Genomic DNA, 27,123 nt, shown 5'->3' on the forward strand with positions numbered 1-27,123 from the left:
GAATTAAATAAGCGATTGTAGACAAAACACTTAGAAATCGCTACATAGCCTTACAAGCATTCAAAAAGTGTTAGCTGTAGTTATAATGTGATGTTACAGCAGTATGGTTGTCCCTTCCTCATGGGTGTGTGTGGGGTGTGTGTGTGTGGGGTTTGTGTGTATGTGTGTGGTATGTGTATATGTGTGTATATGGTGTGTGTGTGATTTGTGTGTATATGTGTGTGTGTGGTGTGTGTGTATGTATGCATATGGTGTGTGTATGTGTGATACATGTGAGGTGTGCGTGTGGTGTAGCTGGTACATATGTATGCATTATGGAGGCCAGAGAAGGACATCTGCTATGCTGCTCTATCGTTGTCTGCTTTAGTCCCTTGAGGAAGGATCTCTCACTGAAACTGGAGTTTGCCCTTTTCAGTGACATTGGTGGCCAGCAAGCCCTGTCTCTTCCTGTCTCTCTTGCCATCCCTAGCTCTGGAATTGCAATATAAAGTCACACCCTACCTTTTATGGAGATGTTGGGGATTTGAACTTAGGCACTAGGCTCTCTCTCCATCCTGGTTTCTATTTCTCAAGAGGTGCAGATGCAGATATTTTCCACATTGGTGATTTTAAAAGTCTATACAGGGTCAGATAAACATGGCCTTTGGGTCAAATCTAGCCTACCACTTGCTTTTATAGATAGTTTTAAAATTAATTTGGTCAACTCCAGCCATGTCTATTATTGAATATATTGTCTGTGGTTGCTTTTGCACCATAGCGTCAGTGGTGTAACTGACAAAGATTATATTACTTAGCCTTTTATGAAAAAGTGTTTGGAAAAACAAAGCTTCCACAGTTCTCTGAAAGACCAGTAAGTGACACAGTGGCAGCTACTGGAGTTTACGTCCAAAGAGCACTGCTTTTGCTCCCTCTGTTGTCTCCATGTACCTTTAAACAAGTCACATTTTGTTTCCACAACACAAGTTCTTCATTCCTGAAAATGAATAAGTGCACATCTAAGAAAGTAATTAGTAACAAAAATGAAAGTGATCTGTCAAACTTGAACTGCTACACAAATCTGCAGCAACAAATGCTGAGGTAATCGTGTCTACTACTTTCTCGCCCCTTCTGGTTGACAGCACTGTAGCAGGTCTAATCTCACTCCCCTTCCCAGGCTTGTTCTGGGCCTAGGCCAATGCTGTGGGTTTCTTTAGCTGGTAATAGACAATTTGTTCCCAATTTAGAGCCTTTAGAATAATTAATTTGGTTTTGGGATACAAGGAACATATGATTAAGTAATTATATTCCTTTCTTTCTGAAGGGTCATGGTTAAAAGGCAGTGCCTTCTAGCAAATGGCATTGAAGCTCCACTCTTGGGTGATAAAGGCCCTTTGCCAGTTGGCCTCATTAAGTCCTTGACATGAGCTCCCACGATTTGTTATTAAACTGTGTTCAGTCCTCAACAATTTTACATTTCTATCCCAGGGCTTTGGAGTCATACCTTCATGGCACCTCTCTGCTGGGTTTAGACTCTTTATTGTACAGAATTTCCTTGTGTCTAATCCCTCATTTACCACAATTACTGCCTTACAGAAAAATAATTCTATAATTGCCTTTTTCTTTTTCCCCATGAATCATTAAAATCCTGATCTCTTTCCTTATCACATACCAAGCTGAATAGGAAATTCAGCTCTTTCCACAAAGGGATGGACTTTCTCTTTTATATACAGCACCTCTTTTCTGTCTTTTGGATCCTGCACTGGGGCTCTTGCATTAAAGCCTTATGGCTTCAGAGAACAACAAGCAGTAGAGCTAAGGCCTGGAGGCTCTCTATGAAGCCAGTGATGGTGGAAGACATGTGGGAACCCACAGGAGATGCAGAGCACACAGGCTTCACAAGCTCCACACGCAAAGAGTCTTCATGCTTCCCTGACGTGAGTTATTTCAAGCTTTGTTTTCTTTAGACTCTGGCAAGCAAAAAGTTTTATTCTGTGTATGATAATTACAAATTATGATTGAAACATCATAAACACTATATTACATTTTACACTAAATGACAGACATTTGGTTCTGTTATACCAATGACTCTGGTAAGGATTAGTTACACAAGAAGTACTGAGAATAACTTTCAAATAGCTTATAAATATTACACTTTTGGCTATGAAAGATACTTTTTCCAATAGACATGCATACATTTTTCTTAAGAAGAAAACAACAACAAAAATGTGTTCTGCCAGATCTCCTCAACTTGTCTATGCTAACTCCTAAAGGTTGACTGCAGGCATGGGAGCATAGCTTGGTGGGAAAGCAACTAGTTGTCTAGCTTGTACAAGGTCTGTGCTTGATCCTAGCATCATAAAGAGGAAAAAGTGGACTTTTGTGTCATAAAAGGGATGTGCCAGGGCTCCATAGTCTCCAAAGGTTTGAGGAGTTTCACCTTAGAAGATGGCATGTAGCAAAGGGCACTGATCCAGTACAAAAATGGAGACCTAACCTTGACATATACACATCCCATCTATCATAGCTAAAGCTGTGGCTTTTGGCTAAAAAACTGAAGAGAGTAACTAATAAATCTACATGAAAAAAACAATGAAATGCACTTCTGTTTCGTCTTTCTTTTTGAGTCACCTGATATGGAAGGATACTTAGGAAATATTAGTTAATATCAATTTTACATAGCAATTCATCCAAAGATCATTAGAGCCACACAGTCCTGGATCACAATATAATGCTACTATTCATTAAAGATGACCTTGAACATCCGAAACTTGACTTCCCTGTGCCTCCGATTCACATAACCCAAATCAAGATCCTCATAGATAATTCATTGTGCTGCTATTAGGATTAAATGAGATATATTTACATATTCAAAATGGAGAAGTAGAGTTTTCAAAGGAAGTACATTATAGCCACAGCCACCACCATGAATGATCTTTCTATTATAATCTTGAATGAAAAAGGAAGTCCTAAAGTGTAGCCTACAGTATGGATGTCTCTGTAATGAAATAAAAAGCAACTAACATTAAGGAATTCAATTTAACTATAGGAAGCATTGTATAATGAATATTGACTTGAGATCCTGATGATTGCCTTAGTGGAGCAAGGCAGGGGACAGGGCAAGGACAGGAACCACAGGATTAAGTTTGCATTATTGGTTAATCTTCTTACCTTTTCTTTAGGATAGGAGATTCTCTGTTGTTATTATAGAACTTAACAATTGCTAAAGAGACGTGAGCATAAACACAGATAACTCAGTGGATAGTGACACTTGAAACTATTACAAAGATACATCTTTGAAGAAGAGAAAGTGGAACAAAGTATGGTTTCTGCTATACTGAAATAACAGTTCTCTGTTAGTTTTAGGTACTAAATAAATGCTGAGCTAGGTTAGTAGATGTAGAAGTGACCATGCCTTACTGGCTACAGCATGGCAGCACAACTTCTGTGAAAGACTAGAATTCTGGGTACTACTCAATGACCCAAAGTCCTCTTCCTTGTGTTGATCCCACTTCCTGCCCCCCCTTTCCTACCTCCTTCTTTCTCCTTTTCTTCTCATTCTCCCTCAACGTCTTCTTCCCACCATTTTTCTTTTTTATACTTTAAAACTTGTTACTTAGGCCTAGCTGAAAATTATATTTACAGGACATAAAGCTAGAGATCAAAGCTACTATCCTTTGAAAGCAACAACAAAAGTGATGGGTTTATGCTTCCCTCTATAAACATAGCATATGTTTTGTTTTAAAAACACTTTATTCTAAATGCATACTATATATATATATTATATATATATATATATATATATATATATCAATGTAGGTAGTCCGATACTACTTGTGATGATAACTTACTGTTGTCTCCATATTGGGGCTTACAGTGTCAAGAGATTTCTATTCTATATGAATGCACTCACTACATAAAGCAAAATAATACCTTACATACGTAACTGCAAAATAAATATTATTAGAAGCCCATTTTATATATACAGAGAGAGATCAAGGAATCATGGTATTATGTAAGAAACATGACCACCTGTCAAACAATTAATGGGACTGAAATGTGACCTAACTCCAAAGCTGGGGACACGAGTCAGTTCACTAAAGCTGCAATAAAGATACAATGGAAGTTAAAAAATATTTGCAGTACCTACCCCTGTAGTTGTCCAGATGATCTATAAGATGCATGCTGTGTTCAAATGACACAGACACACATGCCTGAGTGCTCCTTCTCCCTGTAGTGTGCCTTGGTCATCTGGACTTCTCAATACAATAGCAGAAGATGAATTATTTGATTAAAATAATTTATATGGGTGACATATAGGTAGTTTACTGGAAAATGCCTTTGAGGGTGCCCTGTTTTATGTTACAGCAGAGAGCAAGATGAGGAAAAAATGCATGATGGCTATATAGATTGCTAGATGGCATCAGGTCAATAAAGCCTGGTCCTAGAAAGCTTTGAGAGAAATATTTGCTGGTTTCAGAAAGTTCTTTCTTTTATAGTTGTTCTTTTCTTCCTTTTTAAGATCTTCCATGCTATAAGGTATCTTGCCACTAATTCATTCCATAGCCAAAAAGCCTCAAACCACCAGCCCAAGACCAAAAATCACTGTTTTACTGGCAGGTTCAGGCAGTATGGGCTCTTCTGAGCAATGAGGTAAAACATTTGAATGTTAAATTGCATTCCATGGACCGGCAAGATAGTTAAGTGGGTAAAGGCACTTGCCACAAGCCTAATGACTAAGTTCAATCCCCAGAACATACATGGTAGAAGGAAAGAACCAACTGCCAGATGCTATCCTCTGACTTCCACATACATGCTATGGCAATGAGGGTTCATGGAAGTCACACACACACACACACACACACACACACACACACACACACACACACACAAATACTTTAAAAAGCTCTTTAAAACTTGGTCCAATTGATACCATATAAAGAACAAACAAACTTGGAGAATGCCTCTCCGTGGGACATAAACACAAAATAATATCAATCTTATTGGCCAAGAGTAAGCAACATTTTACAGTGGAATACACCTATGATATGGGATCTCTCTTATTTCTTTCCTCTGTGAATAACTAATTTTTTCATATGTAAAAATTATGTATTCTTTTGTTAGCACTAATGGATATCAATTAAATCATGACCTTTTACCATATCAATTTATGGTAGTACATTTTGTTAAGCTATTTATGGAACACTTAGATCTTTTAGAGTTCCCAGTAATCTTCCATGTTTGCTGGTCTGCTTTTAATTTATCAGTCCTTTTCTAACAGGCATTGCACAAACACACAGCCAGCACAGACTTCCTCTATACAGTGTGTATTCGATATGCTTGATGCTCCTCTTTGACACATAGAGAGGTTAGCATAAGAAGTGTGTAAACTCCAGGAAGCATTTAAGAGGCCAGCCATACACAGATGCATGAGCACAATACTTTATATACTTGATAAACATTTCATCTCTCTCATAAATAAAGCTTTTTGTCAACTTTGTTCTTTTTTATTACCTTAAAGTACTGGAGTTGTTTCTCAGTACTCATTCCTTCCTTCTCTTGTCTCAGACAGGAATTGAAGATGAGAAGCTCTGTATCTCTTAACCACCTTTTCAGTTCTTTGATCCTGACCTCCAGCTGCCTTACCAGGCTTCCGCTTTCAGGAGACAGCAGGTCACGTGGGCCCGACCCGCTGTGCCCTGCCATTGTGTCCTGTATCTTCTCTCTTAGGGTTTTCTAATGCATCAGATTAAAAAGGAAGAAAAACAAAACAAAACAAAAAATAGATTAACTGACATGCCAAAAACACAAGGCAGGAGATAACGTGAGCCTGCATAGTGATCCCTTCCTCCTCATGACTGATATTTGGCTCTAAGTAGCTTGATGGCACCTCTGGGGCTTGCTTTTTTAGTGCGCATCCCCACTACCAGTGGATGCACAAGCAAAACTTCATTCTTTAGACTTGGCTTTCACAGAAAAGAGCTTTGGTTCAAGTTACCATAATCACGGACAAAAATTCATCTCAGTTCTCATGGCAAAAATGTTACAGTGAAGAGTTGTCTACATAAAGTGTTGAAGAGAGATAGAGGCCTGAATTTAATCAGTGTACAGAGGCCAATAGTACAGAGAATAAAATTCCTGGTTTTCTTCTGTGAAGTATAATTCCCTAAATAATATGAAGGAGCACTCTTAAGAGATATTCTGTGGTTTGACTGTCATCGGTTTCATACGTCTTGGGGTTCTTCAACCCCATGGTTCTTCCTGCTTTTCCTTTCAGATTCAGATAATTTAATAGATATGTTAAAACAATCCCTGGTTCACTGTGCGAGATGAGCCTACTTAGACTGAGCACTATGATATAGAGGAATTTTTGAGCTGGTTTTCTTTTCTTTCTCTTTGGTAGAAGCACTCTCTTTCCAGAATCAATAAGATTTAATCTAAAATGATAAATTAAATCTAGAAAAATTTGCTCTAAAACACAAAGAAAATTAAGTCAACAAACATTCATCTGCTCCATGGTATTCTGTAACTAGTATCTTTAGGAGATCATGACAGAAAAATAGCCTTTTGTGGTAACACCCTTACATTTTCATGGTGCAAATATTGATAATTTGAAGACCCTCAGTGGAATCCAGATTTAGCTATTGTTTTTATGCTGTAACAAAAGTAACAGCAGGAGGTGAAATCAATGCCCTTGGAGGCTAGGGTCACAAAAAGGAATTTATTGCCACTTTTTTTGTTCTGGAACAGTTTGCAATCATAAATTCTTTATAAACAGAATACTTCAGAGAATGGTCCGTCTTCATAAATATACGACAGAGGACATCAATTTCATTTAATTCACAATTTGTGTCAGCACAGCAGATGCCAATGCCTGCCTTGATAGGGTTGTTTAATATGCAATTGAGACAGAGTAATATGTAGCACAGGGGACAAAATTTCACAGATTAAACTGTACGCACCACTGACATTTCATTCTAATGTATTTTCATTCCACACTGTTCACCTTAGATGAAAGAAATATTAAAAACCATATCCCTCTATTTTACTATTGTTAGAAGTTAAAATCCTTGTCTTTAATTTTTTTCCATGCCAATTAAAATGTAATCATGCCAATTAAAGCAGTGTGCCTACTGTGTCAGTGTGACTTCAGCTTTATTAAACTCAGCTCTCCATCCTACTCTCCCCAAATTACTGCAAAACTGTACGGTATTTGAGTGATATATTGTCAAAATGGCAACTATTTGAATGACATCTGACTCATAGAGACTAATTAAATACTGTGTCTTCAATGCAATAACAATTTAAATTTTTTTGTGAAGAATTGATATTCATGACATACTTTAAACAGTTTTCTAAGGGAATACTGTTATTTATCAAATTAGGAAAGATACATTTAAATGCACCGTCAACTGTTTATCACTTTATCTCTAAAGCCAATAAAGTTGCTATTCTTCTCTATTTTGTAAACAACCTTTGAAAATATCATACAGTAATCACATTTCTCCCGAGAGCAATGCATGTTGTAGAATTTAGTAGGTCCTGATTTAAACCTCCATATTTTAAAGCAATTACATTAATTATCATTAAAAGGCAAGGCCATAATAAGTAAGAGTAAGAATTTTTAAGATTTTTAAGTTACTTTGAACAACTGCAGAGTGTAGAGAATTTAGATGAGAAACAAGGACTTACATGTTCAGGCTTTTAATCACTTAGATTAAGCATGGCATAAACGGAACACTGGCATGTCTCCAAGTCATCACAGTACATGGAGAGCTCCTAATTCAAAATATTTCTAGAGTATTATTTCTTTTAAAAAATTTTAAAGAGGCAGGAAAATAGAGGGCTTGAAAAATTGTGTTCTGTAACTGACACCACCCATAGTAGCTATTATAACTAATCATTTAGGTAATTGACAAATTTAGCTTATCCTTGATTTGAAGTGAAGGCAATTTAGGATAGGAGCTGATAAAGAACTACAGGCTAACTTCTCCATCAGCTGTCACCCAACACTAGGACAGTGCTGCCCCCTGAATGATGCCATCCAGGCCTCTGGGTAATAGAATGTCTATATTGCCCCTTGCCAGCTTCTTGTATCTCTTTGACTGGGAACTACATGAAACTTTTTTTGGCTTTTGTTAAAAGTGGTCTGCAAATTGAGGCACTAAAAGGAGACTGATTTAATTCTGGCATTGAGATTTGGGTCAAATTTGCATATCTGATTTGGTAGCTTTAGTATGACCTGAAAGTAACAGTGGCAACTCCACTCCTCACTTTTAAGGATACACCGAATAGTTAAACAGTGGATGTCTCTAACATGTACTTTCAGAACAAATTCTATTAACATTCATCCAAGCATGACAGTCAGTGTATATCAGATATACTGTATTAGAGTTGACTTGGTGCATACCCTTAATACATGGCATATTTTACTTACTTTTTTATGTATTAAAGAACCAAAATTATTAAAATCTGAGAGGAGACAGCTCAGAATAAATTTAAGAGAAAAAAAAAAAAAAAAACAGAAGAGGAAAAGCAATGTTTTCCCCATAATAACATGAGTAGCTTATTTGAAATGTAAGGAGTGAATTGAAAGAGAGAGATATTTGTGCCTCAAATTAGAAATCAGACAGATAGAGTACTTCACCACACAAAAAATGTACACATAACCTACAAACAGTAATAAAAATGCAAATACCCCAAGCAGTTCCCATTTTTCATTAATTGAATCCACTTTTTCCAGGAGATCGTTTGGTAGTGAAACGCCACCTTTCCTCAGTGCTTCAACATTGCTAAGCAGCTCTGTCTTTTTTAGGTGCCTGATGGACATCTCCACACTGTACCGCTGAAACGACAAGGCAAGGGTAAGTTATTAGGGGACAGAGGGGTTCTTAGGAACATCTTTGAGCAGTGTTTGTACTACTTACTGGGATATAAGGTCTTTTTTTTTTCCCAGTGAAATTTACTGGGAGGCTAAACCTCATCACCTTGGGTACCACACTAATGCAAAACACTTGGGACAGTTGCCACATGTGCCCACTCAGACACTTCTTGTTGTGCTGCTGGCTTCAAAGATTTTTGTCTGTTTTTCTCTTTCTTTCTTCCTTCCTTTCCATCTTTCTTTTTTTCTTTCTTTATCTTTCTGCTTCTTTCTTTTCTTTTTTTGGTTTTTCGAGACAGGGTTTCTCTGTGTAGCCCTAGCTGTCCTGGGACTAACTCTTGTAGATCACACTGGCCTCAAACCCACAGAGATCCACCTGCCTCTGCCTCCCGAGTGCTGGGATTAAAGATTTTTGTCTTTTTAAACTAATTTTTCGTACACATTTTATGTTTTTAACCTAAAATATAGTAAATAAGAGAATGCCTGGCCTGGAAGGGCTTACTGTTTCAGTTAATTTGGGTCATCATTTGCCTCTAGAGCCACCCCTCCCATCTGTACTCCCAGGAGATTCTCTTGGAGAAGTTCAATGTATTTTTTTTTTCTTCCATGAAACATGTATCAATCACTTGCCAGGGAGGTGACCCTTTCTTTTTTAAAGAGAAGAGCTTTTCAAATGAAGGTGATTGATAGAGGGAAATGTTTGTGCCACAAATAATACATATATTTGGTTGAGAGTTATGAAAGTTAAGAAAATGTGATTAGTCTCCAATACATTTAGACTTTAGGACAAAAAAAAGCTAATAAAATTATCTTTGAAAGAAAAACATTATTCATAAGGATTATGTGTCTCAATTAATATTTTGGTTTTTTTTTCTTTACTTAAAAGCTATGTGAGAGCTAAAGAGAAAAAAATACATATAAAGATGGAGAAAGCACACTTGTTGCTTGGGATAGCTATAGATCTACAATTACTTATTGATTAGCACAAGCTGCCCTGAACTTCTCAGCTGACTACTGAAGCTTCCTGGCCCCACTGATAAGCTCTATAGTCTAACAAACTGCCTAGTGAGTCTCTTTAGAGATGTTTCCTGGAGACAATGAAATAGTTCCTTGATAAAACATTTTTATGGTGGCATTCTTCAAATACCTGTATTTGGAAAAGTTTATACAGAAGTCTGTAGGGGAAGCTGTAGCCACGCCTTCTTAGGGGCTGGCTACAAGAGTACCTGAGGGCTTGTGAGGGCGTGGTCAGAGTGAGTAGGGGGACTGCATTTTCGGTTTCGGTCTCTCTTTGCTTCTTGCTGTACAGACTACCACCGGCTGGCTGGTTCGCTCTGTAAGTAAGGCTTTTCCCTATTAAATACCCTTATATTTCTACCTGACTCCGTATTGGTAATTACCTACTATAGAAGTCTTGTGAACAGCTGACATAACTATCATATTTATGTGCGCATCAAAATATACTTGCATACAAAATTATATTATGGAGAAAGTATTAAATGTATTTATAATTTAATGCACATTTCCAAAGATGTCTTTCTTCAAAACAACAAAATCAGGTGAGTGAGGCCCATGGTAGCATTGCTCCTTTGCCCTAGTGAGCATGACTGCCCCAAGGTAAACACTATTAATTAGATCTAAGGAGGAAAACCTTTGTGTGTGGGCAAAGTATTGCCAGTCTTCAGGTTCCTAATATCCCCAAACACTTGGATAAGTTTTAGTCCCCTTGAAAAATACCTTATATAAAACTCTAAACTAAATTAGAATTGGGATTGGCTCAAAAGGAAAGATGGCATGAGAGCTCTGTTTCAGGTACCAGGTCTTCAGCATTTGTGTGCGTATGTCTGCACACTTTCAGTTTCATACTTTAATCTTCCATTCACACTAAGCATGCACATCATTTGTATTGTGTAAACTTCTCCACATGTTAGGAATTTGTGGATCACAGAACAAAATATTTTAAACGAGGTGATTTAAAGCATTTATATTATTAACAAACATTGATCAGGGTGTCAGAGTATCCAAAATTGCATGAATATACATATTTAAGAAAATCAAGGGTTGCTTTAGAGCTCTTTCAGAATTGGAGCTGTGAAACATGGGCAATTCTGATTACATTCCTAACTGCAGACAATGACCACGATCATGTTACTCCATTACAGAAAACACACTGTCCACTTAGGTTTTCTCAACTCAATACTCAACAAGTATTGTAGAAACCCAGATAGTATATTATTTGTCAGAGTGATGACTGGAAGAGAGGCAAGCTGCTTTATGCAATCAGATTCCCATGTAAGATTTACATAACTAATTAGGTAAGACTGACATAATGTGTGTGGGGGGGTGCGTATTTCAGACACCAAGAGGACTATTATTCAAATCTTTCCTTATGTCATGTGTATTAATCAACAGAGAGAGTCCTATAGTTGTGCCTTCTGGGAGTGGCTTCTGCTGGCTATTGGCTTTTCTTGTGGAAACTCAGCCTCTCTCTTTCCCAACTTTAAATGTCTCCTCCATCATGTGTTAGTAAAAAAGGAGGATAGTTTAGATTATCTCATGAAAACGATAGCCTTGCAATAATGAAAATACAAAAAGCAATTAATTTGATTTTAGACAATGAAATAATTTTTTCTATGAAATGTTGTATGGGTATTTATGGCAATAGCTACTAAGATGGTTATTAGATTTAAAAAAAGCCTTGCTATTATATATGCTCTCTCTATTACTACATAAACAGCCCGATGAAAGATGTAATTGATGGGCAATGCCTTCAAACAATAAAAGCTAAGAGGACCTGGTTAATTGTTAGATATATTGATATGTGAATAGAGAGTACTAGAGTGTCCTGTAATTTAAGGTGAAAGTATTTGAGTTCTGAGATGCTGTGAAAGTTGAATCTAAAATGATTTAGGGCCCCAAGGCTGTGTGTATAATGATGCCAGGAAGGTTGCATTTTTGTTGACTCTACTATGCATTTGCTCTTCTCTATCTAGCATCCTTTTAGAAGCATTGGATTGGGAGAATCAACCATCAGATCTATCTACTCTTGGTCTCCTATCAAGTGGGCTGCTCTATCCTGTGCTGAGAAGATAATTTAATCTTCATATTCATTTCACTCACAGCAGTAAATGAGCAGAAGCTGCCCCATTATGTTCCATAGACTGGGGATGTTATCATACAGACCAGTTTTCAATAGCCAAAAAATGAGATTAGCAAAGTTAAAGTCAGCTGGCTTTTCTTGAGTGCTAAGGTAAATAAGCATCCAGTATTTAACTTCCCACAGCACCTGCTGTGGGCCTCGCTGTCTAGTCAAAAATAAAATATACTCCATTCAAAGAGCATATTTACATTATTAAGTGTATTTGCTTGGCCAATTCAATTTGGTCTAATGAATCCTCTTAATAGATTTGTGACTGATCTAAATTAAAGACACAGGCTACTAGTGTCCAAAAAAGCTATTTCTTTGGGTATAAGGAAAAGTTAAAGGAAACAGAGTTAATAGTAGCCCATTGTCTTAACTAAGAATTAAAATTGAAACTCTAATTTATAGCTTATATTTTAAAAGCACAAATGCTAAAACTAAATTATAAAACAAAGCCTGTTAAATCAGGGATTTATGAAATAAATGCATTTAATAACAAATACAGACTTGATTGAGATAACTTTTTTTTGACACTCATGCCAGGCTTTTCTCCCTTCCCTAAAACTTTCTCCCTTTCCTTTCTTCTTCTTTTTTCTTTTTCTATCCTTTTCTTTTCTTTTCTTTCTTTCTTTTTTTTTTTTTTTTTGTTAAAAATCACACCGAAAATTCTGCCCAAATGGAGAGTGGAACAATGCCTTGAAACAGTGTTAATTGTCACCATGGAAACCAGAAGAATAAGCCATTTTGAAACTGGTATAGAAGGCACACATTGAGAAACTCAAGCATTTTTCTGCCTCCCTCAATGTTAAAGAACAAGATGCCTTGTCACGGTGAGGTCAGAGAAAGAAAGCATCATGAAAGGGTTGTAGATACTCCATGTCTAGTAAATAAAATAAAATTAAAGTAAAGTAAACCAGATACAGCTAATGCTGTAAAAGACTCTACCCAGTGAATCTTTTTGAAATAGAAAGATCGCCAAAAGATGGCCAGGACTGGGGGATGGCTCCCACCTAGCAAAACTTCAGGGCTACATTATGTGAACCTTGCCCCCAAAGCTCCCTGGGAATTCTGTTGTTGTAATAAAACTTCAGAAGAGGGGAGAAAAAAGGCAGCATGATGGAATTCAAAATAATGCTCTAAAAGCACACAGAGAGATTAAGACATTCATTGTAAGACTTTTGTATGGTGCTTCTGGTGGCCATGCTGAAAAGAGACCAGACATTGCTAAATGGAGAGCGAAGCTTTGGCTCCAAGAAACACAAGATTTAAAGCAAACAATTTTCTGATTAAAGAATATGGCTGTCCAATTCTGAGTCAGAAGGGTTTGAGTATTTATATCATGTAATATGTTGTTTTTAACTGAGCATCAGGTGACTTCATGTTAAGAAGAGTTAAAGCAAGGACAATTATCTAGTTATAATAATGATACATTTGAATCTTTGCCCAAGCAAATTAGTGTCTCAAACACCTGTATTACTTGTCATGATTATCTCCCCTGCCCCACAACAAACAGAAAATAAAAACACAAGGTGAAGACATAATATATCTTAGTCTATCAGTAAGAAAGTTTATCGAAGGAACAAGGAACACACCCAACCCAAACGACCACAAAATAATATGTAAAAACATGTATTTTGCACACAAATGCAAGGACATGTCTGTGACTCTCACACTGTATTCTCTAGCTAGTGTTTGCCCTCCTCATTTGAGACTTCATGGTGGCCCCTCAGCTAGTCCATGCCTAATGCTATTCACTGGTGAACAAAGAATCTTTTTATAGGAAAGTCCAGGTCCACAGCTCAGCTGTACTGGTGGAGGCCAATGCTGCCTCTGCAGCAGCTCTGGTGCTGCCCTTTTAGATGACTAGCATCCAGCATCTCACAAAGCCTGGGATGCTTCACAGGAGCCAGTATCACCAACACTTAGAGAGGATGCTCAAGATGCAAGAAGAGGGTTCAAGTACAAGACAAGTAAAAGTGGCTACTTCTTGCAAACTATTTGTATCTTACCATTAGAATTTATGGCGAATAATTGCACAAAGAAATTATAAAGACTCCTACAATTGTCCTTGTAAATTAATAATAGGCTTTCTTGATTGGGATAAATTTGCTGCTGAGCCTTTGGAAAAATTAAAAAGTGCAATGTCATTTAAAATTGCCAGAACTCGCACAGCAAATTACATCTGAGGTTAAGAATTGAGTTGCCCCCCCCCTTCTAGCTTATTCCATTTGCATGATCTGGAAATCACATTACATTGGCCATGTATTGTTAATTGAACATAGATTGCATTATCTTTAATATAAATCAAACTACAAATATTAAAATGAATTGCAAATTCCCTAATAGAAGATCATAAAACAATCTTTTTAAATGTATCTCCCATTAATAATTTAATTCCAATTATATCACTCAGGAAACTTAAGTAGGAGACCAGGCAACTTACTTCTCCAATCATTTTTTCTTTTACATAAGGAATATCTATGTGTTTTAAAACAAATATAGCCAGGATGGAATTTATTGTTCCGAGTAAAGATAGAAGCACCGATAAATGAAAACTTTTCATGTTAAGCTCATGTAAAATTCTAAGTAAGAGTATAAGGTCTCCCAGTTTCCCCTCTTTCTAACCCATGTCAAGGATGAAAAAGGAAAAAAAAAAACCTATAGGAAAGAGTCAGTAAGCCTAAGAAATATTGTGATTACATCTTCTGAAATTATAAAACTGATAATTACTATGCTATTTATTTTTCTGTCCCCTTTGATATTTCTATAAATGTGGTATCTTTCTCAAGCCTTTGCATGCCCTTTAATGAGTTTATATGAAATATTTAACACTGTTTAGAGCATATCCACTACTACCAAAAACAGTTATATTCCCAGCAGTCCTACTGTTTCAGGCAGGGAATGTGATTGATCCTCCTAGCCTGAATTGAGTAGAATGAAAAGAAGCGGTTGGAAAATAGCTGCAATCATTTAATGCAGATGACCTCTGACAGCCTCGCAGCGCTTCTATCTGAACAGAAATTTGCATGGGGTCTCTGTGCAGAGGAACAATGTAACCTAAATGGTAGACAATCTTTATTCTAATGAAGTGGGTGTCAAGGTCAATGTAAAACTGCAATGATAAATGGCACACCACTAGGCAAGAGAAGTTGCATAGGCATTGTAGTGCTTTCACATTAATTGAAGGCTGAAACGCACCGCGTGAAAAGCACAAGCCCCTCTTTTCACCATAATGTGTTAATGCGCCAGTGCTGAGATGATTTCTGCAAGATGTTTGCCTGTTGACATGTAGCTACTGCAGAAATAACGGCACTGTGACAGAAGTGGACATTTTCGGGATTTGGTGTTTTCCTAGAACAGAATTATAAAAGTTAAATAAAATGCCCCCAAATAGCATGGTGTCACCTAATGTGGTCCCTTTGATCCTTTTTTCTTTTCTTTTCTTAGTTAGACATGTCTTTAATTAGTTTCCTTTTATAGGACCTTCACTGGGTACTTTCCTGCTGAGCATCATTTAAATATTGTTTCCCCCTGCTCTGTACAGTGTTCAGCTTAGTCTACAGCCTAAAAACCTTTAGGTGGTGTTTGTCTGTCCTAAGTGAAATGCTTATATGGCTCATTTAGAAAACAAAAACAAAAACAAAACAATAACAACTATTTTCTGCCGTGGGAACAAGGAAGCTCCCTAACCTGCTCCTTGGCATTGCCACGATGACGGCAGCTGTAATCACACTGTGTCTTCAGTTGAATTAGCCATTTTGTGGTCAATATTTTTCAACTCTTAAAAAAATATGGACAGTATGCAGCATTTCAAAATGTGTGACATACTTCAGTGGCAACAGAGACACTGTTTGCTAATACACTTATTGTCATGTAAGCACTTTAAGTTCATCAATTAAACAGGAAAGAGAGTTGTACCATTAGTTTCACAATTTGCTGAAAATAATGATCAGAGCACATTTGGAACCACCTGAGAGACATTTCTAGGCACAACTTCTAACCGGTTCTAAACTGGATGTATTTTTATTTTCTGATCCCCAAGAAATCTGTGATATTCCAGCAGTAGCCTTCCATTCCAATTACAGCCTTGCTAGTCAAGTGCTTGCCTGTATGCTGCAGTCTTGACCAGAAGACTACGAGTGCATTTCACTGTAAGAAGTGACTTTGCTAATTTGACAACTCTCATGCAAAAGCAAACTGTCTCAAACAGAAACCTTCAATTCCCGAAATGGTAATTCAAAGGGAGAAAGAATCTTACTACGAAGGATAGTGAAAAAGAAAAAAAAAAGTTACTGATCAAACTGTTTAAAAAAAAAACAGTACAGCTTCATCTGTGTGTGATTTGTCAGGTCTGAAGCTTTGACGTGCCCAAGGGGCAGACCCCAGCGGGGAGTAGGCTGCCGAGCTAAATAGCTGTGAAAGAAGTCTTAATGTAGGATGGAATTCAAACTAACCTTGACATGACCTCCGGAAAAATATGCAAAAAGTAAAATGAGTGCTCTCTGCAAGATACATCCTAATTTTGTGGTGGAGCTGGTTAGTTTTACAAACATAACTGAGACATTAAAAGAAAAATAGAAAGCTAGTAAAAGGGGCAAACTTTAGAATTCAGGCAAGGGGGGGGCGAGTCGTAAGCAGCATGATGTGTGACTGTGAAGGCATGTGAACCATTTGGAAAGAATCCAAATAAAAACCCACACTGAACAATATTGTTGTCAGCCTGTCTATTCAGGAAAAAAAAAATTTTAGGTTGAATATAAATGACACAAAGCCAAGATTACATCATTGCATTACAAAGTCTGTTGTGGCTTTTAGCTAAACAAGCCCCGTGGATCTATTGGTTTGGGACAGTAATTCAGCCAGGAGGTTTTAATGTGTGTGTGTGTGTGTGTGTGTGTGTGTGTGTGTGTGTGTGTGTGTGTGTGTGTGTTTTTTCCTCCAGTGCCAATAAAAAAAAATTAGAGGAATTTAAGGAAGAAATATCCAACATGCTTTCTATTTCATGCTTTTGATCTGGATTTGATAAGTCAAACTCCAGTTTCAGCTGATGTATTTAGTTCTGATTTGACTGTATTATAATTTTGTCTGTTTGAAGTGCTCAGAAAGGCTTTGGCTCTGGGCTGGCTAACTCACTGCCTCTATGGGAATCTTAATTGTCATCCTGTGTAGAAATTTGGTCCTTTTGCTTTCTCAATGCTATTTTGTAGCGATACCAGTCAGTTCTTCACTACACTGCCAGCCAGATTTTAAACATGATTAAATTTCTAACAACAAACACCCAGAATCTAATCACTTCAATCCCTACAGCAAGGAGGTGAATTCATGGATTAGACAGGTGTACTTCCACGAGGTTTTCATCAGTTTCAAGTGGGCAGATGGGTACACGAACTTAGAAGCACAAAGTGCAGGGGGCTTTGCAAAGAACTTGTGGAATACTGTCTGTGAAGAGCCAAGAGGTATTCATCACCCTCTTGTTCTCTCTAGTCTTCTTCAACATTTTAAGGACATAAACAAGGAAAACATGAATAAGGACATATGGATCAGATTGCCAGTTATACTGATCTTATTAATCGATAAAATGATAAACAATTTAGCTCTGAGATCATAATGTCAAACACCTATAGGTATTATAGGCTAATGAACTAGCTCTCAAAGAAAACAACAAAGTGCAAACTTATAGTGTTTGCTGATTTCTCTGGTATAAATACTCTCATGGGGGTAGATTCTGAGCTGCCAATGATTGTTAATGTTGGCAAAATTCATGAATTTCTGTTCTGCTCTCACTAACTAGCAATAGCTGGCTCTCATGTCCTGCTGCCTGGAAGGTAATGTCAAGAGTAAGGTCAGAAAAAGTCCGGTTCTCTCAATCACATTCCAATAACTATTAGTATTATGGCAAAAGAGAGCCACTCTCTACTGAAAGAAAAGGAACCCACAAGTGTAATTATTACTAGAATCTTATCCCAGTGACAGAAGACGGGAGAGGGTAGTGTGGTGTGTGGTGGATGTACCAGCATCTGCCCTATCCTAAAGCTGTGCCAAATACCTCCACATGGAAATGTGGCTTCAATATGTACCACTAAGTATGTTGTTTTAAGTGAGGCCAGGAATACATATGTTTATGTAAAATCTCATAATTTTTATGTTACATTGAAACTTTTAATATACAAACCAAACACTGTCTATGTCTTGGATTTGAATCCACTGGGGACCACTTCATGCTGTCTGTTTCAGATGAGGATATTAGACTCTAAAAGGAATAAAGATGCTGGCATAATGAGTTAAATCTGAGGAGAAATGACAAATGTCAAGTACAACAGAGTTATTAGCTGCCCTTCATTCCACCTTAGCCTCAACAAAACACAGACACTAGAATTCTATAAAGAATGGAGTTGACAAGGCTTTCACTTGGCCTTTATGTTCACTTCAAGTCAACAAACACGAAAAGGTAGATGCTAAAAACAAACAAACAAACAAACAAACAAACAACCATTTGGGGTTGGACTAGAACAGAGAAGACTGGGCCACTGTATTGAATATCCAAAGGGGACTTCTAAAAGTATTGAGAAGATTTGAGCCTCCCCAGTAGAAAGCCTCTGAAAGAGCAATGGGTCATTCAATAGGGGGGATGAGAGCTCAGGGCAGAAAAGCAGACTTGCTGAAGACTGAGCACAGACAGCAGAGAGCCTTCTGGGTCACCAGAAGTCTAGGCCAAGAGCAGAAGGAGTCTAGCTGGCTGAGAAATCCTGTGGGGTTGAGTGAAGGTTGGTTCGCAAATTGAGGCTGAACTTCCTCCATTTTAGAAATTTGAGTTTATCTGCACCAGCATTCATGAGATCTGCCTTAACTATCACATTATTCTGTGCAGAAGAAAAGCCAAGACTCAAACTACCAACTAAGAAATTGTCACTTGTTAGATTCGGATTAAAATATCACGTGGCAATGGATGCAAACGGGAATGCGGTGGAAAAGATGCACAACCACATAAAAAGGAACCTTTGCAATCTAAGCTGGGCCCAACACCCAGACACAAAAGAAAGAGCAAATGAATCAAAACTTCTCCAGCCGTCTTCATTTCACGAACCACCAAGTCAAGGCTTTCAGGTCCTTTTTTTTTTTTTTTTTTTTTTTTTTTTTTTTTTTGATAAATACATAGCAGAGGGATTTTTACTATAGAATTTGTATAGCTAGCCCGTATTTCAGTAAGCCTCTTTATGTTGATGACACTTGTACAAATTCAGGTGTATGCAGTGCAACGTGAATGCACGAGCATGCACACACACACACACACACACACACACACACACACACACACACACACACACTGGGTGGGGGTGACTTCAAAATGCTGCTCTCAAAAATTTCCTTTCATCTATTTTCTCCAATAGGTATCTACAACGTGTAATCCCTGTACCCAGCAGCATGGTGCAAAGGCAATCTGTGTTAAACTATGAAACTATGGTTATGCTATGCTGTACTATGCTGCAAATCTACACACATCAATTGGCTTTCTCTGCCTTCAAGTGCACATCAGTGAGGATGTGGGTCATTGCCACAACTTGTCACAACTGCTCTAATTAAGGTTTCACTTTGGTATGCCATACAGGAGCTGATGGGATACCATGTCAGCACATAGTAAGAATAGCTATGCAAGCATGTAATATCTTTTAGTGGGCAGTGTAGTGTCGGGGCCCATAAAGATGGCTCTGCTTCAGTTTGGCTCAAGGTCAGAGAGTTCAAAACTGTCCTTGGTAAGTCTTAAGACCTAAAGGTCTAAGGCATGTCTACAGTAAGATGTTTGATCTTGACCTTGGGTGTCTAATCTAAATAACAGACTTGGTCTGAGGTGTGGTTACTCTTGACTCAAAAGGCCAGATAACGAGAAATTAAGTCTAAGTTGTAGTTACCAAATGCTTGGAGAATTAAGGAAGAGAGTCTGTTTGTTCTGTGTATATGATACCATGTTCCCTTTTTTTGTTTTGTTGTTGTTGTTGTTTGTTTGTTTGTTTTTCGAGACAGGGTTTCTCTGTGTAGCTTTGGAGCCTATCCTGGCATTCGCTCTGGAGACCAGGCTGGCCTCGAACTCAGAGAGATCAGCCTGCCTCCGCCTCCTGGAGTGCTGGGATTAAAGGTGTGCCCCACCAACTCCCGGCCCCATGTTCCCTTTTTGGTTGGGGTATTTAAGAATGGTGAAGAATAAACTTGGAGCATTCAGCATTCACTGGATTGCCCTCCTTACTCTGTCCTGTGTCTCTGTCTAAGACTTCTGAAGTGTCTTTACCTACTGTTTCTCAATCCACACTCTCCCTCTCAGGTATGAACTGGGCAAGTCGGCTGAATCTGAAGCCCCACAAAGATGAGTTACAACAATATAGAATGGGAAGATGTGAGAAGCAGAAATTAGTACAACAAACCCAACTTTTCCCTTTTAGAAGTTCCTATTTTAAAGTATAGTTTCTTTTGTTTTCTATCCCCTCACCAACAAACACCTCAAACACTTTTAGCTTTATGTAATATACTACAATGTTATTGCATTTTCTTAAGCCAAAGAATTTAAAAGGAAATTTACAGGCTATAGCAGTGTTCTATATGTAGTAAAAGAACAAATTTACTTTTTTCTGTAACAAATACATGAAAATTTCAAGTGTGATAAATTAAACCCCACTCAAGACTTAGATACTGGCAAACTTCAAACACATGACATTCCAACATGGTCTGCACTGACCTCTTGTGTAGAAACCCTGTCTCCTAAAACTTGATTTACCAGTCTGATTCTACTACATATGCCATGACAGTAAAGTAAATACAACCATCATATTCTCAGTTACTTCCCTGAACTCTCATCACTTGTGTTGTCAAAATAGCCTCAACTGTCTACAAAAGCAGAAGCTAGTTATTGATTATTGGTTATTGATGGTGTCAATTTGAAGTAAAAGCCCCCAAAGCATGATGGCTATCATGTTTTCTTTGGGTAATGATGAAATATTTTCAATAGTTGGGGCTTTTAGAAAACACTAACTCAATGAATAGTTTTTGAAGCTAAGTGATAGATGAAATGCTGTTTGTTGTCTTAATGTTCAACAACAGGAGAATTTATACGTCAAAGCTTACCCCGTATCTTTATACCAGAATTACAGGCCTGTGAGTGTTAGTATTTATAATGGAAATGCTGATGAAGCCTAAACTATAGATGTGCATGGCTGTGCAGCAGCAGTCAGTTGAAATATAGATATATTTTTAGCATTAGGAGGCATGAAGTTTCTTTAAATCTAGAATTTTTTTCTACAATTGCAAGTAATGTTAATAGCACACTGTAAACGTTAAGGCTAAGTGTGCAATGTCAAAATAGAGCGGCTCTCTCTGAAAATTGGAAATTCAGGCCTTTTAAACATAATCCAGATGTTTGGCTTTTATTCAGATTTTAAGAAAGAAGGAACTAATATGATATAAAATTCATACATGCATATTTCATTAGTGCTTTTGTATCGCTGAATTAAACATTCTGAAACGTGCTCTTTCTAAAATCACATGGTTTCAAATCAAAGCAGTTGCCAAGATGTTGTACACCTCAAAAATAATGCCAAAAGAACCAAATTAATTTCATAAGGAAAAAATATGTACTTCTTAGGTTAACTTGGTTGATAAAGTTTCCCCAAAAGGGAATATCTTGCTTCCTCTTTGTAAAAAGGGGGAGAAAAATGAGATGACTGTAACCTGTGTTTGTCAGAAAGGTATGGCTATGGAACTTGGTGACTTTCCAATTCTCTAAGTATCATTGACCCTATTTTCATCACCATTTTTTCCAAGCTCAGTGTGATGCTGCATACCTATAATTTTTCAAACTCAGAAAGCTGAGGCAGGAGGATTATAAGTCCTAGGCCAGCTGAGATACACAATAAATACACATGGTGGAAATAATAACCATAAAATCCACAAAAACTTCATCTTCTCAGGTTTAGTGCACTTGGTATTTCTTAGGGACCAAAGACTCTTGCACAGAGCAGCCACATATAGAATTTATCATGCACTGATAAACTTAACATATGATAAACCTTTCCCAGGGACACTTGTTTCTCCCCAAAACAAAATGGGCATGCCATCATATTGGTATGTTTTCACATTGTGACTTTTTATGTTAATTTTAAAAATTCATATCTAATGCCTATTGTTGCAATAGTGGCATGAATGTTAGGGAGGTAACCAACAAGTTCCTGATTCAGCTTAAAGATTGCTCCAAAGGAAGGAATTGATACCTGGTACTGTAAACTTGACCAATAACTCACAGCTATGGAGGTTGTATACCCTAGAGGAGAACCAAATATGGTTATTTTGCTAAATGGACAGAGTATCATGTTGCCTTCAAACTATTTTTCCTTCTAACCATGGACTAGTGCAGTTTCACTTCCATTGGAGTTACTTCTTGTTATAGTGGATAGCAGCTAACATGGATACTCATTGCTAGTTGAAATGCAGAGAAGAAATAACAACGGACTGCTCAGCCTCAAATATGACTTTTATATCAATCCTTTACCCATGAAGAGGAGGCAGAGAGGTTATGAGAACCAGAACATAGAGAGGACTTCCGTGAAATAATGTCTTCTGAAAATGACAGGGTCATTCACTCATGAACTCACAGTAGCTGTGGTTGCCTGCATAAGAGTTATACAGGATCACGCCGGTCAGTGTTCCAGTTAAGTTGGTGAAGCTGCGCTGATCCTAACTGAGAACTACTGGAATTTGTTGGCTGATGGGGTGGAGTCAGCTTTCTTCAGGGGCATGGCCTCTCTTTGGTTGCCCATATTCCAGTAGATAATCTCACACCCAAGTACGTATTTATAGCTCTAAATGGACTCAGTGAGCCATAAAAAAAAAAAATACAGAAGAGAATATGAAATTGAGAGGGGGAAGTAAAGTGAGGTCTGGCAGAAGTTGAGGTGGATTGGATATGCTCAAAATATGCTCATACACTCATTAGATACATGGGTCAAGTTCCTAAAGCATATATACATAAAATAAAATTTTTGACAGGCTATCACTATGTAGCCCAGGCTGGAATCCTCTTTGTAGACCAGTCTAGCCTTGAACTAACAGACATCTGCCTGCCTCTGCCTCCAGAGTGCTGGATTAAAAGTGTGCCTTACCTAAAATAAACAAAATTATTGAATATAAAAAGGAGGGAATGAGAGATGACTCAGAGTTTAAGAGTACATGCTGTTCTTTTAGAGGACTGGAGTTCGGTTCCCAGCACCCATGTTAGGCTGTTCACAGCTGCATGTAACTTCAGCTGGAGGGGATCCAATACCCTTTTTATGCAACAACATATATGTGGCATATATAGACACATGGGGACACACACATACACAGAAAGAGAGAGATAAATAAATATTTTTTAGAAAGACAAAAGGACTTTTAAATATATAATCTTGTGCATGTGTGTTCATGTGTGTGCATAGGTGCAGATGAATGTGTAGATGCCTGTGTGTGTGTGTGTGTGTGTGTGTGTGTGTGTATTTGGAAGTCACAGAAAACTTGGAATGTCATTCCTTAGGAACCAACCAGTTTTCTTTTTCATCTGTTTGATTTGTCTTTGCCTATTTGTTGTTGTTGTTGAGAAAGGTTCTTTTGCTGGCCTGAAACTTGCCAGTGAGCCAGTGAGCCTTGGGGATTAGCCTGTTTCTGCAGCCTCAGTTCTGGGATTACAATCAAATGCCACCGCTCTGGTTTTTGTTTCTTTAATGTGGGTTTTGTGATCAAACCCAGGACCCATTCTTCATCAACAAATCTGTATCCTCAGCCCATACCTATAGTCTCAATAGATCTTTAATGGGCTAAGTGTACTTTTGGTTATAGCTCAGTCCTTGTGTGGTAAAATATTTGATGCCTTAGGGCCACTTTTTTGAAAGTACTTCTGATGCCTTCTTCAGATGAGGATAAATGGGATTTAAGAATTAGATCATAGACTCTGCAACAAACGGACAAGAACCATTTATTATTTACCCTTTATCCACTGTAAGTATTGACATTATGGTTTAGTTGTAGGAGGTTGGAAAATATTTATTCATTTGAATTTCTCCCAAAAGAGAGATCAGACAGACTTAAATCAGTTGTGGAAATACATGTTAGGCAAAGAGTTAGTATACAGAAATGAAAAGACCATGATTGCCTTGTTTATCTTTGAACTTTCCTCTGTGGGAATTTTACTTGGTAAAACATCCAATATAGAAATATTTTCAATTTTCTGATAGATGCCAAGTTAATTGCTTCCCGTGCCCAGGAATAGTTAGTGTCTATGAAATGTGTCAGAAAGGAGGAGGGTCATGGAAGCTCTTTAAACACTTCAGGGCACCTCTTATGAGGCATGCTTTCTTGGGAGAACATTTATCAGCATGCAAGAGGTTAGTTCTAATTCCCAGTCCCCAAATCTCTCTCTTTCAAATCCTTCTGTGTTCCTACTCTTGCTTATTTTGGAGTGGGGAGGGAGATACTTTCCCAAGTTCGCCAAAGAATACAGTTTAGGGTTCCCAACCTAAAGCTGCCTTGTTATTCCAGCCTCAGGAAGTTATTGTCACTTTTCAGAGCAACGCTCTATTATTATCACTGCTGTTCTCCTAAGGAAATCCCAGGAGAAAAGTTAGGAGTATTACTCTGTTTTAAGAATGAAAGTCAAAGCTTAACTACCTGCCTGAGCTCTGCAAGGTAGTACTGATGCCCAGAAAAAAACAGCGGCCATTGTAAGTTAGCTAACTAGACTGTATTATTGCTCTCCAAAAATCTTTCTTTACATTCAGCCCAAAGTATGAGGACAATGTTGGAACCTAGGAGCTAAATGTAAACAAGGTCAAGAATGTCATTCAAAGTGACTTTCGAGTAGGCAAAATACATTGAAGAACCCACCCTGTAGCCCTCTATGGTTATACTCATTTCCATGTTGCTCATCTTCTAAAAACGATATATTTTTAGTTGCAAGGTGGAGGCTAAAAGGTCAGATAGAAGAGTTCTGAGCAATAGTCATGCCTGTCACTCAGAAGAATGACAGCTCACAGTTTAAAGACATGTTGGGGTACAGTAGATATTTACTGGTGTAAACTAAGCCCCGCAGAGCAAATCTTGCTTATGAAAACTGGTAACTGCTGTGAAGCCCCCCTAACACTACTGCTAGATCAGAAGAATCTGCCATAAGCACCCACAAAGGTTTATTAAAAAATTATATCGAAGAGAATATGTGTGCATGGGGGGGCACGTGTACAAGCAGATATATGAATGTGTCTCAACTACAAGAGGCAGAATGATAAAATTATGGAGGAGCAGGTGTTAAAGGTTTAGAGAACAAAATAAAGAAAATAGAGGGAGGAAAAGTAACAAGTCAGAAAGGTTATAAGGAAAATGAGAGCTGGAGACGTCTTCCATGAGTAACTTCCCTGAAATGATCACATGACAGAATATGGTATGATGGCTTCAAAAAAGGCTAGACATTCATTGAGAGGAGACTAAGGCAGAGTTATGAGAGGTGGACACTTAAAACAGATGTTGCCACAACAATGGCAAATTTTTATAAAAGAAATGGGTACTAAAACTTATTGTGTAGATGATTTTCTCCATGTCTCACGGAGAGGTGGAACTCCTCACTGATTGCCATCTGCCTGTAACTGTTTTCTTGTCTTCATTCTATGGATGGCATGTTGTATAATCCAAGGGAGTCATTTCATTTTTCATGGGTTCACTACCAGCAAAACAAAGATGAAGACACACTTGTATTAGAAGACATAAGCAAACCATACTGTAAGAATTCCACACCTCTAATGTAGAACATCATTCAGAGAGTCTCTTCAATTTTAACACATGTGACTTTTCTAATAAGATTTCCTTTTGGTCTGTTACGCATTTGCATGCACGACTGCAAATACACCCTCCTTTTTCTGTCTGAGAAATGATATATTATAATTACTCTCTGGCCACAACAGACAGTAAAATAAGTCACATTGAAGAAGAAGAATCATTGAAAAGGTAAACACTGCATACACATTCAACCCCCATCTTGCAGAATATACAAGGTGAAGTTATAACTACTTTTCTCTCCCTTTAGGAAGGAAGAAAAGAACATGTTGATATTAGCCTGTACGAGTAACTTCACAAATCCTATAAACAAATAGTCATTTCAGTATGTCCTTGGGTCTTCATTCCTTGCCCAAGAATAATGTTAATACTCCATAAAGTTGCTATCAGGACTAGATGAACTAACATAGGTAAGGTCTAAGGCCTGCTATATAATAAGCACTATACAAGTGTTTGCTCAACCTTGATCCAAATGTTGCCAAGGCAGCAGAACCCTGTGCCCTGCTGTCCTCATCTGTTTATATATTCATAGCAATAGTTCATATATTTGTATATATTACTTATTTTCCTAAATAGAACACTGAATTATCAGTAGAAATAAAAAAGACATTGCTTGCTAATAACTTCCATTGAACACATTGAATAAATTACAGTGAGTCATCACAGGCCTACTACTCCTCTTTAGTGTGACTTCCTGGTCTGGGTAATGTTCTAGAAGCATGGAGAGTGAACTGTCAGATCTAAGGGATTTTGTTTTTTTGTTTTTTTCTCACATTGCATTTTTCTGCAAAGCATCTAACTCTGTTCCCTTATTTAATTTTCTCCCCATCAAATGCCAGCTCAGCTATCATTTCCTACATAAACTGTGAGAAAAACTAACATGCATTCTGAATGCACACACATTTGCAGTCTTTGCTCTTACTTCATGTTGTTTGTTCTTACTTTTCTCAATGAGGTAGATTATAAATTACTTAAGGAAAAGGGTGGCCTTTGCGTTTTTAAAATTGCATTTATTTATTTGTGAGCACAGGTGTGCCAAGGTTTGCATTTGGAAGTCAGAGGACAACTTGGCAAGAGTCACTTTTCTCCTTCCATCACATAGGTCCCAGGCTTGGTGGCAAGTGACTTTACCCACTGAGTCATCTTACTAGCCCAAAATAGCCTTTACAAAGATTTGGTATTCTATAACATATCACAATATCTAACATGCTTTCTGCTTACCCTCATGTAGTTAGGAATATGAGACGACCTTACTTCTTATGCTTTAGTTAAAGGTGAAAATATTAGATCA

At 37.7% G+C, this 27,123-nt stretch overlaps 1 protein-coding gene across 1 annotated transcript in view; it reads right to left on the reverse strand.

The window, feature by feature from the left end:
* Positions 1-27,123, reverse strand: part of Akap6 (A-kinase anchoring protein 6) — a 348,238-nt gene that overhangs the window by 66,179 nt on the left and 254,936 nt on the right. The window contains exons 9-10 of the mRNA XM_035445579.1: positions 8,675-8,821; positions 5,491-5,712 (exon numbers count right to left, since the gene is read on the reverse strand). Of these exons, the coding sequence (XP_035301470.1) occupies positions 5,491-5,712; positions 8,675-8,821 (369 nt within the window). The remainder of the gene's footprint in view (positions 1-5,490; positions 5,713-8,674; positions 8,822-27,123) is intronic.

Source organism: Cricetulus griseus, chromosome 5 (assembly GCF_003668045.3).
Source record: "Cricetulus griseus strain 17A/GY chromosome 5, alternate assembly CriGri-PICRH-1.0, whole genome shotgun sequence".
NCBI lineage: Eukaryota > Metazoa > Chordata > Mammalia > Rodentia > Cricetidae > Cricetulus > Cricetulus griseus.